Source organism: Corythoichthys intestinalis, chromosome 5 (genome assembly GCF_030265065.1).
Source record: "Corythoichthys intestinalis isolate RoL2023-P3 chromosome 5, ASM3026506v1, whole genome shotgun sequence".
Lineage (NCBI taxonomy): Eukaryota > Metazoa > Chordata > Actinopteri > Syngnathiformes > Syngnathidae > Corythoichthys > Corythoichthys intestinalis.
This window is the reverse complement of record NC_080399.1, coordinates 30548926-30563345: the sequence shown is the minus strand read 5'-3', so window position 1 is coordinate 30563345 and position 14420 is coordinate 30548926. Positions and strand designations below refer to the sequence as shown.

The 14420-nt window shown below is 40.2% G+C and overlaps 1 protein-coding gene across 1 annotated transcript; it reads right to left on the bottom strand.

The window, feature by feature from the left end:
- Positions 1 to 760: 760 nt before the first annotated feature.
- On the bottom strand, positions 761 to 13661 carry cav2 (caveolin 2). The gene is made up of 3 exons (XM_057837173.1): positions 13442 to 13661; positions 10637 to 10824; positions 761 to 1170 (listed from the first exon to the last, which is right to left on the bottom strand). Exons 1-3 carry the CDS (start codon positions 13592 to 13594, stop codon positions 1020 to 1022), a joined length of 492 nt encoding a protein of 163 aa, XP_057693156.1. The 5' UTR covers positions 13595 to 13661; the 3' UTR covers positions 761 to 1019.
- Between the last annotated feature and the right edge of the window lie 759 nt (positions 13662 to 14420).

Genomic DNA, 14420 nt, shown 5'->3' with positions numbered 1-14420 from the left:
CTGGTTGCCAGCCAGTTGCAGCGCAGCAAAGGAACATAAAAACAAATAAATACTAACAAAAAGCCCTTGGTTTTTTTAATCAAGTCAGGTCATTTTTGAGGAAAAAAACAGAAAATAAAATGGTGTAAGATTAAAAAATGAGAGTGACAAACTAGTAGAATCAACAAATTTTTTATATTACTTATATATTCAAATCAGACAAAAAACAAACGAACAAACAGCGTAAAAGCTTACATCTTTTTCATTCTTCTTAAAATATATTTACAACCAACATCACATAACTTTTCCGGCATTGCATCTCGCGTTGCATTTTTGTTAGAAGAAGCAGTGTAGGCAAAAGTACTGGGACACCTTACTATATGTTATTAAGAGCTGTACTTTTTGTTTTTAAAGTGTAATCACCACAAAAATAATGACCGTTTTTTCTTCATAAAAAGTTGTAACCTTATAGATTTGGTTTTAGTTTTCCAACATAAAGTTGTATAGTTATAAAATGAGTTTAAAGAAGATAATCCTAATGCAAGAATTTTATTGAAAAATTGCAACTTCATTCTCAGAATTATGTCTTTTTTTTTTTTTTTTTTAAAGTTGGACTATACACAGTATATTCTTTCCCAAATGCCTTTTGTTCTAAAAAAAAAAAAAAAAAAAAAAAAAAAGGACTTTAACCCCCCCTCCCCACCTCCCAAAAAATGTGCCATTTGTCGTCAACAAGGAACCACTTTTCCCTATAATATTATGCCTTTTGTTAACCCCCCCCCCCAAAAAAAAGGGAGTTTATTAAATCAGGAATGTCAAATTGATGTCACAGGCATATCATAACTTTTAATTGGCTTAAAGTTAAGAAAAGGTATCAGTGTAAACACTATAAAGTGTTATCTTTTTGTGTGTGTCTCCAAAAACATCCAAATATAACTTGGGCAATTTTGCTTCTAGAGTAACTCAGTATGGGACAGTATGTAGGTGGACCGTGATTGGAGAACCATTTTGGCAACGGAGACTCCACCTCGTACACATCCTCAATGGTCCATGTGTTGGATACGGACGGAGGTGAAGCTCCTGCCCAGGCTGTGGAAGAGCGGCATAACCAATGTGTCCGTGAGACTCCTCCAAACCACCTGCAGGGATGGTAGCACTACCAAGAAGCTCCGGATGCTCGGGATCACCAGCCTAGAAGGATAAAAAAATAAAAAAATAAATTCAGCATCCGAATATAATCCAATATAGATTTAAGGTTGAAACGAAATGTCAAACCAAGAATCATGATTGATTTTGAATAGTTTGTATATGGCGGATAACACAGACAAGACTGAAAAAGCAGTTTCTGCTCTTGCGCTCCTCTTTAAAATATAAACTGCTGTATTTTAAGCCAGAAGAACTGTTGTGTTCGATAAAACAATATGTCTATATGCTGCCATAGCAGAGTCATTGTGCATTAAACCCCCAAAAAATTTTTTTATTATTTTTTTTAATACCTGTCCTGTTCAGCTGTTTGACACAGAGAATGGAAGTCTAAGTGCCCGGATTCTGAACAGTTTTAATGTTTCACACTGAGAGTCTGGCATACTCCCATTGTGATCATTCAAAATACCTTTTTATTATGACAAAGCAGCGAACAGGAAGGGATTATGGGGGGACAGAAGAAAAGAAATACAAGAGAAGAAAGAAAAGAAACATACACAAACAACAACAAGAAATACATTAAACATCTAAACTAGTTACTAATATGCTGGTGCTATCGTCAGCGAGATGTATTTCCGGTTTACACCATGGAGAATGGGGGTGGGGGTGTCTATAAGCCTATAAGCTAAGTGATTGAAAGGGGTAGAGTGTACACAAATCAGTTCTGTGATCTAGAACCCAGTAATCGTGTGAATCTCTTATGAGTGTAAGCCCGTTGGCGACCAACCCTATGCCGCTGCATCGCCAATCCCGGCACCGGGACCCCCAACCCGAGCATGCCCTACCACATCCAGCAGCACGCAAGCCCCACCGGGCGCGCAACAGCCACGCAGACAGGCGGAGAAGCCGCGCGGGCGCCAACCCAGGGCCACGGCCCCCACCCAGCCAGCCCGGGGATGGAGGGCGGGCGGGCGGGGGAGCGGGGGGCCATGCGCAGCCCATCCCTCCTCCCGCAGCCCAGCAAAGGAGCCATCGTCCCCCCCCCCCCCGGGACCCAGGGTGGTCCCCCGGGCCACCCGCGCACCCATCAACCGGCCTTCAGGGATGGCAGGAGGGGACGCATCACCAACCCCACGCCTACACCCACCCCCGCCCGCCCACCCAGGCCACTAGCCGCAGCCCCCCAACCGGCACGGCACGCCACGGGACCCCCAGCGGCCCACCAAGCCCCAGGCAAGGCAGGGCCCCCCGCCGGTGCAGGCGATACCCCGCTGATACACCGGCGCCCAGCCAGCGACCCGCAACGGAGCGCAGGGCGGATGCCCAGCCAGAGAAGAGAGGGGAAGGCGGAGGCAGGAGAACGCCCAGGAACTGCCACGGGGCGATGCAAGATCGGAGACCCGACCCCCCAACCCACTCTCGCGGCCGGCAGCCGAGGCAGAGAGGAGGCCACACCCCAGGAGCCATGCCATATAGAAAAAGTGTGGGACCCACCTACCACCCTATTACTGTGGCTGCCAGGTTCCCGACTGGCAGCCATCACCCAGCACCGTGATGGGGGTGTGAGGGGAGGGTAGTGCAATGTATGCATTAAAATAGGAGAGCTTGGCTTGGGGCAGTGGGACCGCAGCATGGAGTTTCTGTCCAGCCGCCCGTCCCACCGCCCTTTGCCGGAGCTCTCCTGTGGAGTATGATGTGTGTGGTGCATTTAAAAAAAGGTGCAGGGATGGCAGGGCCTGTGGTGAGGAGGCAGCCGTGAGGTACCCCCCCCCCCCCCAACAGGTCCCAACCATCCCACAACCTTGGTGTGTGGTGCATTAAAAACAGGGGGGAGCCGGGCCGGGACTGTAAAGCCCTGTCCCAACTCTCCCCGGAGAAATGTATGAGCATGTAAGTGCCAGGGTGAAAAATATTTACAGTGCCGAAGTGAGAAGTGCGTGAGTTAAGAGGCAGGCTCCCGCGGGCGTGGCCCCGTCCACCCGAACCACCGGCTGCAGGGCGGAAGAAGCGTCAGGGCCCTGATCAATCCCCGCCCCAGACCACCCACGGCGCCTCCGCGACCGCCCCCCCCCCCCCACCCCGAGCAGGCGCCACACCAAGCGCTGGCGACCAGGGGACGTCCACCCCACCGGCAAGGGACAGCAAGCCTCACCCATAAATTCAGCATCCGAATATAATCCAATATAGATTTAAGGTTGAAACGAAATGTCAAACCAAGAATCATGATTGATTTTGAATAGTTTGTATATGGCGGATAACACAGACAAGACTGAAAAAGCAGTTTCTGCTCTTGCGCTCCTCTTTAAAATATAAACTGCTATATTTTAAGCCAGAAGAACTGTTGTGTTCGATAAAACAATATGTCTATATGCTGCCATAGCAGAGTCATTGCGCATTAAACCCCCAAACTATTTTTAATTTGTCCGTTTTACCCTGGAAACTCCTGTTTACAGACGTCACGCAACCGCTTTTGTTTCAACCCAGCCATAAAATGAAGGTAATTAATTCTATTAATTATTCAAAATGTCTGTCATTTTTAGCTTAGAATTATTAATTGATGTCTAATATTTCGTTAATTTTTTTTTTTTTATTCCCTTGCATATTTTAAACCTTTAAACAAATTACATCACAATGAAAAAAATGGTGTCTGTAAAAAAAATCTACCTCAGAACTATTACTTAATTGTATTTTTTTTGTTACTATCGCATTTTCTCTGATATGTTGGATGATAAATAATCGATCCAAACAAAGTAAAATTGAAAAAAAAAAAAAGCTTTTAAAAGGGTAAATATAGTATGAAAAAGAAAATCTCGACCACTCCTTGATGTCTGCGATTTCTGCATTGCGACCCTCGTCCCTTACCATGTTTCACCCATAAAATCCCAAAATATTCTAGCTGTGGCCATTCACAGCTGTGTCTTGACACTCATTGATACATGCTAGATGGAGTTTTTGGATGGAAACAAGGTAGTATGCGATAATATCTCGTTAAAGTCATGGCGTCTTTAATTCTGCTGTTTCATGCTCTCACCTCCAGATAGGGTTTCGCTGTTTAAAAAACTTACACTTTAAAAAATTTTCTTCCCCCAGAAAATTGAGATTTTAAGCTTTCCAATGATGTATCACACTTGCATATCGGACAGTTTTGAAAGTTGGCCAAATTGGGGGTCTCAGAGCGTAGCTTCAAGTTACCTGAATGTTTTCCGCCATATGCAATTGACAGGGAGACATGGTATGAAACAGTGTTGTTTTCGTCGATGATGACTATTAACGAAAATATTTCGTCGATGAACAATTTTTTATGACGATGGCGAGACGATAACAAGCTAAGAACCTGTCTTGGGAAATATAATGACATGAATTCTAGGTTACGTCTGACGAGACGAGAACCAGACGAAAATGCAGTATAGTTTCCATCACATCACAACGTGTAACATTTTATGTGCTGTAAGCATGCATAGTGGCAGTGTCTGGTTGTGTCACTCATGTGACGTGCTGCGCACCCCCCAACTCACCCACTAGTGTCCTCTCCAGTCTCCCCATTGCTTGTTTTGAGACACACACAGTAAGATTTGTCTTCTTTTGTTGGCAAGAGAGAAGATGCAATGTTGCTTTAGCCTGTCTGTGCTGAGTGCACACTAAATGTAACTCATAGCGGTAGCTTAGCACTCACGTTAGCATTAGGCTATTGCTAAAGGCAGGCTTGAACTCTTGGAAAACCTTTTTTACATACAGTTCGTGGCATCCAGGTGGGTATAATTATTTGAAAATAATATAGTTTTCCTGCTGAGTATGTATTGTCACATGATCAAGGGCGTAGGTTTCCATAGGGACGGTAGGGACATGACACTACCAATTTCTCAAAATGTTCAAATTGTCCCCACCAAGTTTTAAGCAACCTTATTCGCATTATATAATGAGTTCAGTTATATATCTACACTAATTTAGATTGTCTTCCCATATGCTGTAAGGATATAATTGACCCTACTATTATTAAGTGAATTATTTTCATTATGTTCAGACTTAAATTTACCCTTTTCACTTGCTGAATGTGCCAGTCCATTTTTTTCCCTTCAAACGCTAGTTTGATCGGCTCATGACTTGACAAAACACGCACTCACAGCCCCAACAGAAACACAACATGCCGCCTCCTCCGCCCCTTTCGAAAAGGAGAGATATTAGACTTTTTTTTTTTCTTTTTTCCCTCGGCCAGCAGTAGCCACTGTAGGCAATGTAAAAAGACATCAATGTTGTGGTGGGGGACAAACCACTAAATTTGCTACTGAAAGTCCAATCTGCATCAGAGTTAGTATAACATTAAACTGTGTGAATTTTCTGACCTGTAAAACTCGAGTAGGAAGCTGCTTGGAGAGAAGTGTCCTCCTGTATGTGTTTTCTACTGTCAACGCAAAACTGTGAGAAATGTAGTGCGCCGAAGTTTACCCCCTCCTCCGCAATTTTCATTTTTATTTTATTTATGTGGTTTTAAAGCAGCCCAAAAGAGCTTTCATTTTTTTTTGATGAGTTTGGCTGTCTTGTGGCAAAAATCAAAACAAAAGTAATAGTGTTTTACCTGAAGGAAACCTCAATTCATTATTAGTATTATTGTTTTTGTTGTTGTTATCCCCCGCCGAAGAAGTGTTTTCAGTTATATTGAATTTCATTATTTAGAGAAATGTTGAGTGGTCTTAAGACAAATGTTTTTGTTTCTAGCATTCCTGGATAGTTAAGAGATTATCATCAAGTTTCTGTTTATATTGTGCTTTAATGTAATTTTTTAAAGTTATGTTCAAATATTGCAATCTAAATTTGCTAATCAAATCCAGACATTTATTCTGGAAGTTTTCAAAATGTTTCTTGAGTAGGTTTTAAGAAATAAAGTTTGAATCGAACAGTGTATCACCTGAAACAATACACATGAAAGTTAGCATAAGTCAATACAGATTTATATTGCATTGATCATTTATCCTATCAATTAATTAGGTTCATATTCTTGAGAAATGTAGCCCTGACCCCCGTTCACTCAAACTGTTTGGTCTTATTAATGTCCCGTCCCCAGCAAAAAGTTTACATACAGGTGATGCTGTTATGTCGTCCCTAACAAATGTTGACACCAAACCTAGGCCCTTGCACATGATATATGTATAGATGCTACAATATGAGTTCATCTGTCAATTTTTATTTGAAATAGTTGGAAACCTTTTTTTATTTATTCATTTTTGGAGTGTAACTTTCTAATTTTACAGACGAAACTATTAAGTAAACTTCGACTAAAACTAAACGAAATTATTCTTGAGTTTTCATCAACAAAAACTAGACAAGGACAAACACATTTTGAAATGATTAAAATAAGACTAAGACTAATCAGTATTATCATCTAAAAGACAGACTAAGGCAAAAATTAAAAGGGCTGCCAAAAACAACACTGGTATGAACTGTAACTACAATTTGTTGATTTCAAATGTTACCTAAATTTTTTAATCTGAGCTGAATATGATAGTCATGGACAAAAATGATTGTTATAACAAGAATGCTGTTTATTAATAGTAAAGGCAAATGTAGGCAAATGAAGAATAGTCTGTTCATTTTGAATAGCACTTCACACAAATTCACTAGGATGAACTCATTCGCTGGAACTGACGGCAATAGATGTCCAATAGGATGCGGGACGACTGGCAGTGATCACTCACCATTTTAAATATATTCAACAACCAGTGTTGTTAATCTTACTGAAAAAAAGTAATTAATTATAGTTACAAATTACTTCTCCCACAAAGTAATTGCGTTAGTAACTCAATTACCTGAATGTAAGAGTAATTAGTTACTTGGCAAAGTAATTGGTGATCATTAATAATAATAATAAGAGCCCAATTCTTTACCCTAATTTACTCTTTACCCTGGATCAACTGTTAAAAGTTGTTAGAATTGCTCCCATTATTGAATTAGTTCCCTTCTCTCTACTTTCGACATATGAAAGTTTTAAAACTGTTTCATCATTTAAAGATAGATTCAAGTCAAGATTTTGCCGATTTAGAAGTATTTTATATAAAAAGTTACTTAGGATCGCTAGGAAGGTTCTCTACAACAGAGCCGTCCTAAAAAGTCTACTGCTTCAAGATGGCGGCTGTCTACTAACGCATTTAGTGCAATGTCTGTCATTTTGCATCTAGTTATATCTATATACAGTACATGTGATATCTACCATGTCTACCATATCTACCATAACATGCGGGCGTAGTTTGTAGGCTATCGGCTACAACATGTATTATTGGAGCTACCTAGCATCGCGTCTGCTCGGCGTCACAACTTTCTTGCCTCTCCCCACTCCTGCCCTGCTCTGTCGTCTCGGTGAGTCCGTCTCCCTCAGACTTTTCGACCAGTATAGTAACGCATAGTAACGCATGCCTTTCCGTCCTCAGTAACGGTAATGGCGTTGCCAAGATGAGAAAAGTAATTAATTAGATTACCCACTACTGAAAAAAATAACGCCGTTAGTAACGCCGTTATATTGTAACGCCGTTATTAACAACACTGTCAACAACTATCAGTGATATCCAGTGTTGTCACGGATTACTTAAAAAAGTAATTTAAATTACTGATTACTGATTACACCTAAAAAAAAGTAATCTTGTTAATTTACTGATTACTTTATTATCAAAGTAACTAAGTTACTTTAAAAGTAACGTATCAGTTACTTTTAATTTTTTTTCCTTTTGCTGCCTCAACATAAAAATAACAGAAAAATGTAATCGCGTGTAACTGCGTTTTTCACATAAGGCTTAATCTTTGAGTTAGCGGGGGTTCAATTAGTCGACCACCATTGACTCGCCCTAGCTTAGCCATTCAGGAGCCCTAAAACTTACAAATAACTGACAAACTGCACAAAATTTGCTTAAATCAACTCCAACGACCAATTAAACCCCCGCTGACTCATAGATAAAGCCTAATGTAAAAAATTCTGAACTTCCCCTTTGAAATAAAGACCTAGCCGTTAAAATGTTGTCTCTATAAGCTGTCAAGCAATAAAACAAACAACAAAAATGAATAAAATGAACAAAAATCCTACAACGTAAAGTTTTCGTAATGGGTCAAAATCATTTTTCGAACAGATCATGTGACTAGCACCTTGGAGACTATCCTTTGCTTTGCTTAGCCAAAACTACACCAGAGGAGGCAAGATGGATATTTAGAATTTCTTTAAACCTCTTTCAAACGCTGCCAACAACAACTTGAACAGCTGATTGAACTCGAACAGAGTCAAGATGTGTATACTGTATATTTATACAGTATTGGCCAAAAGTTTGGAGACACCTCAAAGGTGGATACTTTGAAGAATGTAGACTACAAAACCAGTTTTCAGTTATTTCACTTTTTTTTTGCCATTCCACATGTTCGTTCATAGTTTTGATGTCTTCAGTGAGAATATACAATAGTAGTGAAAATATATATAACGCAAAAATTATGAAGTGTGTCCAAACTTTTGACTTTCGTTTTAGTCTTCAACATGCTTCTCCCCCCGTCCCACAAATGTAAAACTCCCCCTATGATTACAAACTCTAACTATAAAATGCACATAATTACACATATTATAAAGGCTGGTTACAAACTGTAGAAGGGCTGGCTATTTCGTTACCTGTCGGCTTTGTCTCGAGTTTTTTTCGCGACGCGTTGTGCTGTAATTCCAAGTGCTTCCTTGTTGAATTGGATGTCGAGTATATAGCGGTCGACAGTCTTTCTGCGCCAGCGCAGAGTTTGCAACGCACGGAGATATTTTTGTCATCTTTACTGGACGGATATGTGAAGTAATGGCTGTATCTCCAGTGAGCAAATGCAGCCGTTTGTTGTATCTCTCCAGGTCCTTTACTGTTAGCATCCTGATAGGTAACCACTAGCCAGGCTATGTTGTTGACCGCCACGGCAGACGGAGCGCACAGGCAGCATGGTAATGCACGTGACCCGTTTTTTCCCCCCGATGAGAAAACGTGAGATGTGATGTCACTCCCAAACTCAAGCGCAGGATTTTCTTTTCAAATGCTCTTCGTACATGACTACAATGTTCTTCATTCTACATACAGTATGAGGCAACAATAAAATAGTAACGCACAGGCACCAATGAAACTAACTTTAATCAGATGACTGGCTTGGAAAAAAAGAACGCGTTAGATTGCTCGTCACTGAAAGAAAGTAACTGGTGATATCAGTCAATGGTGAATGAGTGAAGAGTCGTCGAAGCAGGAATTTGTTGATTTTGAGGTTGGGTTTTCTGTCCCTTCATAAACATGGCCATCTCAAAACGAGCTTCCTGTCTCCCTGCGGGAACTTCCTGCTTCCAAGATGGCTGCCGAGGGGTTGAAAACTATCGATTAGCATCATGTCTGTTTTTTTTTTGTTTTTTTTTTTTTTTTTTTGCTGCTTCTGCCTGCTCAGTGGAACTTTTTTTTTCTTGGAACATTTTCTACAACTTTCCAAGGGCCCACTTTCTGGCAAGTGACGACAAGCATTTCACATCAATGTGAGCTCTCTTCGAGTTAGCTCGTTAGCTCGCCGCCTAACAGCCCCCAGGTGGCCTGTGTGATGATGTCAACAGTCAGTCGACCCCCCACTCTGTGCCCAGACTCCCATACGTAATAATTGTAGGGAGAGAAGGGCTCGCTATTTTGCAAAACTGACGTCATCTGTGAAAATAACTTGTGTCAATGTTTGCTTTGGGAGCTTGGGCAAACATCCCATAGTAGTCCGTCAGCTTTTCAAGTTCAGTTTCGTTTGTCGTCTTTCACTGTCCAAACAGAACTCAAATGACAGCAGTTATTGCATTAGCTTACCATTGGCTCACCAACATGTCATTGATTCTTCTGTTTTGGACCCTTATACTCGCTTTTCCCGTCATCATGATTGGAATAGTTAAAGTTTTTAGACAGAATATACAACTCATCCTGTAATTTTACAATGCTCTTCTCGTAAAATGACACCTTGTACAATTAGAACTTCTGAAATTAATGTTTTGCGAGAAAAACATTGTTCCATTTACATTAATACTGTTTTTGCTATATATATAACTTTTTAAATGAGATTGAAAATGTATCCCTCTTTCCTCAACTCTTCAATTTGATTTTTGTCATTATTCTTGTAAAATTACTCTTTTTCTCCTTAAAATTAGCATTTTTTCTTCAAACCCAAACTTTGTGATAGTTTAATTCCAAAAATTGAAAAAGAAATCCTTAATTTTTGAAAAAAAAAAACAAAATTCTGATATTTTTTTTTTTTACATTTACTTCTTGCCCTGATTGTAAATTTAAAACAACAACACTTTTATTAATATGGCTGTTTTTGCATTATGACTTTTATGGTATCAGCTTGTACAATTATTATTGCATTATTGTTTGAAATCTTTACTGAATGATATTACAACTGTTAAAACATAACTTTTCACCTGATATTATGCGACAACATTTGGCACAGAGTCATATTTTGGACCAATCGCAGTGTTAACCTTACGACATTGTGGGTAGCTTACCAGATGTGCACCAGGCTGAGTACAGCGAAGACAATTCCAAGGAGGAATGCGAGGGGCACGGCCAACAGTACCCCGAGAAGCCGGTACAGGCCCAACTTGACCACCTCAAATGTGGCATGGCTGCATATCCACACCCGGTCAAAAGTCCGAGCTGACTGCGGCTCGGCGATGACGTCACTGAAGCCCACCTGACCACAAAAAAACAACAACAAATCACTGAGTATCTTGGACATCAACTTAATTGTGACTTGAAAAGAAAACAATCACAAGGCTGTTAACATGTCTTGAGTATTATTTAGGGCTGTCAAAATTATCGCGTTAACGCGCGGTAATTAATTTTTTAGATTAATCACGTTAAAATATTTGACGCAATTAACGCACATGTCCCGCTTAGACAGTATTCTGCCTTTTGGTAAGTTTTACAGCAAGGCTTTTTGTGCTGTCTAACAGCGAACTCTTGTGGTCGCTTTGCGACATGGTTTATTGTTGTCTTGCCAGTTCAATATGGCTGCACGACGTCTCGGGCTGACGCCTACATTGTAATGTTGTGCTTATAAGATCCTTGGACAAGATTTGTCCGTAAGTATGGTTATTGTAAATAATGTACATATTATGTTAGTAAGCGAAATGTTATATTTTTTGTATGAGACGCTTTTTGTTTATGTTTAGTGAACCTGTATAGCGTGCTAAGCTAACGTTGTTGCTAAGGCAATGCTTGTGTACTTTTTTTGGTAGTTTTACGACGGTCTAAAGAGGACAATGGTTTGAGGCCATTTTATTAATAAATCAGATGAAAAAGGAAGAAGTCTGACTATTAAGGCGTCGTTCACTAGCTGTCTAGCTTTGGAAAAAGTAGACGCTTCGGAGTGAGGACAGCATAGACAGATTTAAATGACAGTAGAGTGAAATGCCCACTACAGTCCCTGTGTACCGTATGTTTAATGTATATATGTGTCTTGTGTCTTATCTTTCCATTCCAACAATTTATTTTACAGAATATATATATATAATTTACAGAAAAATATGGCATATTTTATAGATGGTTTGAATTGCGATTAATTGCGATTAATTACGATTAATTAATTTTTAAGCTGTAATTAACTCGATTAAAATTTTTAATCGTTTGACAGCCCTAGTATTATTTGGAAAACTATTAAAATGCAATACAGTGGTACCTTTACAAACGAAGTTAATTCGTTCCAGGACCTTGTTTGTAATTCGAAATGGTCGTATGTCGAGCAAGATTTTCCCATAATAATACGTTATAATTCCATTAATTTGTTCCACAGGCCGAAAACCTACATTAAATCCTTAATAAATGCTGCTGCTACTATTGCAAATAGCAATTACACAGAGCAAAACAAATACATTATGATAAAATAATAATATTAAATAATAATAATCATAATAATAATACTTGTTATAACGTAATGAATCGGGTTCTAATGTTGCGGATGTGTTTTGCGTTGTGTACCTGAACGCACCACGTGGCTGACCTGACAGAGTGAGAGAAGACATTTTACTTTCATTTTGTTCAGCTGTGGCGGACAGTAGGCATGTTGTGTTGCACAAGTTCTGAAATAAATGATTTAAAAGCCTGACGAAGCTGGCGATTTTTTGGCGATGTTTCCACGATAATAATTGTCACCTTAACTTATAAAGACTGGCGAACGGAGGTCGGAGGAGGACCGTGGAGATCGTAGACATTCTACGGCCGTATTGTCGAGACAGTTCACGGATGGCACACCACGCTCATATTTTTCTAACATTTCCATCTTCATTTTAATGGTAAGCCTCACCTTTTTCCTTTTTTCACCACCTGCACTAACATTCTTGGAACCCATGTTGATTTCAAAGGGAAAACAAAGAAACGGGCGCTGTCATAAATCGTCGTATTTTGAGCATGTCGTCCGATGTAGAAACAAATGGCGAGTCAAATTTTACGTCGGATGTCGAAAAGATCGTGTGTCAAAGCTAGGGTTGGCACCTTTCAGAAATAAGAAATACGGGATGCCCCCCTCGCGCCCAAAGCTGCACAGGCAGAGAAAAAAAGGGACATCCCCAAAACTCCTAAAATGCATAGAAATGTATATATTCATTTATATTCCGTATTAGTTCAATACGGAACGCAACGTTTGATTCCCAATTTCGGATCGTTCCTTATTTTAAGGGACAGGTGGCAACCCTAAAAGCAATCGTATTTCGAGGTACCACTGTATTTTCTATATGAGGGTAAATATCAAAATGTGGAAATGTATACAAAGACATCTGTCTCTATCTGGGTACTGTACGTAGAACATGATAGCATTTTTTGCACTGTTACATCAACTAGTATATGCACAAACTGTCATATCAAGTCAGCCATCTGCCTCCTCGTTTAAGTACTGTAAATTTTCTTATGCACTGTTATATTACCACATCACCACTTGCTGCTAGTCACTTATTAATTTTATTCCCATTCTGTGTACACTGTTACCTGTGTATTTATATTAGCCTTATTCCACTTTTGCTTGTTTTATGTGTTGTACATATGGCGAAGTTTTAAATCTCGTTGTTAAATAATATATAATCTTATATATCATATACAATAAAGACTATTCTATTCTATTCTATTCTATTCTATTCTATTCTATTCTATTCTATTCTATTCTATTCTATTCTATTCTAGGTGATGATGTTACGGAAGCCCAACTGACCCTCCCCTACGGAAGCAAAAGCTATACTAATCAATGACGTCACTCATTCACGTCATGGTGATTTCAAAACAATGGGAGGCTGGATGACATTGTTTTTGTTTTTTTTTACCTTGAGGTGCGCGTTGACTTCTTCAGGGTCTCGGTCTTCATCTGGGGATGCGAATACATGCCCCTTCCGTGACAGGATGGGTTCGATGGACCTGTTGAATTCATCCTCATCCATGATAATACTCGTATCCGACTTCTCTTTCTCCACACCCATGACGTTCCCGGTTGGAGTTAGAGATCTAGTTCGAGTGCACAGTAAGCGAGCGGCTTCGCTCGTGTGCAGTAGCAGCACGAGGGACAGACAGGCGGGCGGGCAGGCGGATAGGCACCACCCCCGCCCTGCTCACTGGGAAGTAGCGTGGGGCCTGACGGCGACACAACAAGCTACTGCACAGCAGTCAGGCTTCAACTTGCTTCTTTGATGGATGATACTACATTCAATTCATGTACTTTAATCAATCTTATCATGGGTAACCTCTCAAAAACCTCCTCTTTTAAAGTTGATTTTATGACATTTTCAACTGAAAATAAGATCAATCAAAATGAGTGTATAACCTGGTTGACGTTTGTCATTTTTGTGATTTGATCTCACTAGCTTAGGTCCGCAATTCTTTAATCAGTCTCGGTACAAAGAATTGAAATACAGGTACTGAGGATCAGTGATGTCCAGTGGCGTCAATAGGTTTTAAGAACAGGTGGGGCTTAGCCAGGGGTGAAAGTGGGCCAGAACGGTCAGGAACGCAGTTCCGGTATAAGATTCAGGGCCTGAATACTGTTGAGGTACACGGTGCTTTGATTCCAAAAATATAACGGCAACTGTCAAAACGCTACATAAAAAAATGTTAAGGTGCCACAAATGCATTTCATCTCCAAGAAGAAAAACAATCTACCAACATCAGATTTGCATACAAAAGTGTTAACAACAAGCATAATAAAGTGCTTGTGTAGCGTAATTCTTGCCTGGTACACCAGACTCACCGCTGTTCCAGCTATTGAGTCTGGGCACCATGCAGCGAATATAATTTCCAGAGCGGAGCAAG

Coding starts and splice junctions, on each gene's coding strand:
- cav2 (XM_057837173.1), bottom strand. CDS start 13,594: ATGGGTGTGGAGAAAGAGAAGTCGGATACGAGTATTATCATGGATGAG. Junction 10,825..13,441: donor AAGTCAACGCGCACCTCAAG/GTAAAAAAAAAC, acceptor TTTTGTGGTCAG/GTGGGCTTCAGTGACGTCAT. Junction 1,171..10,636: donor CTCAGCCTGGTGCACATCTG/GTAAGCTACCCA, acceptor TTATCCTTCTAG/GCTGGTGATCCCGAGCATCC.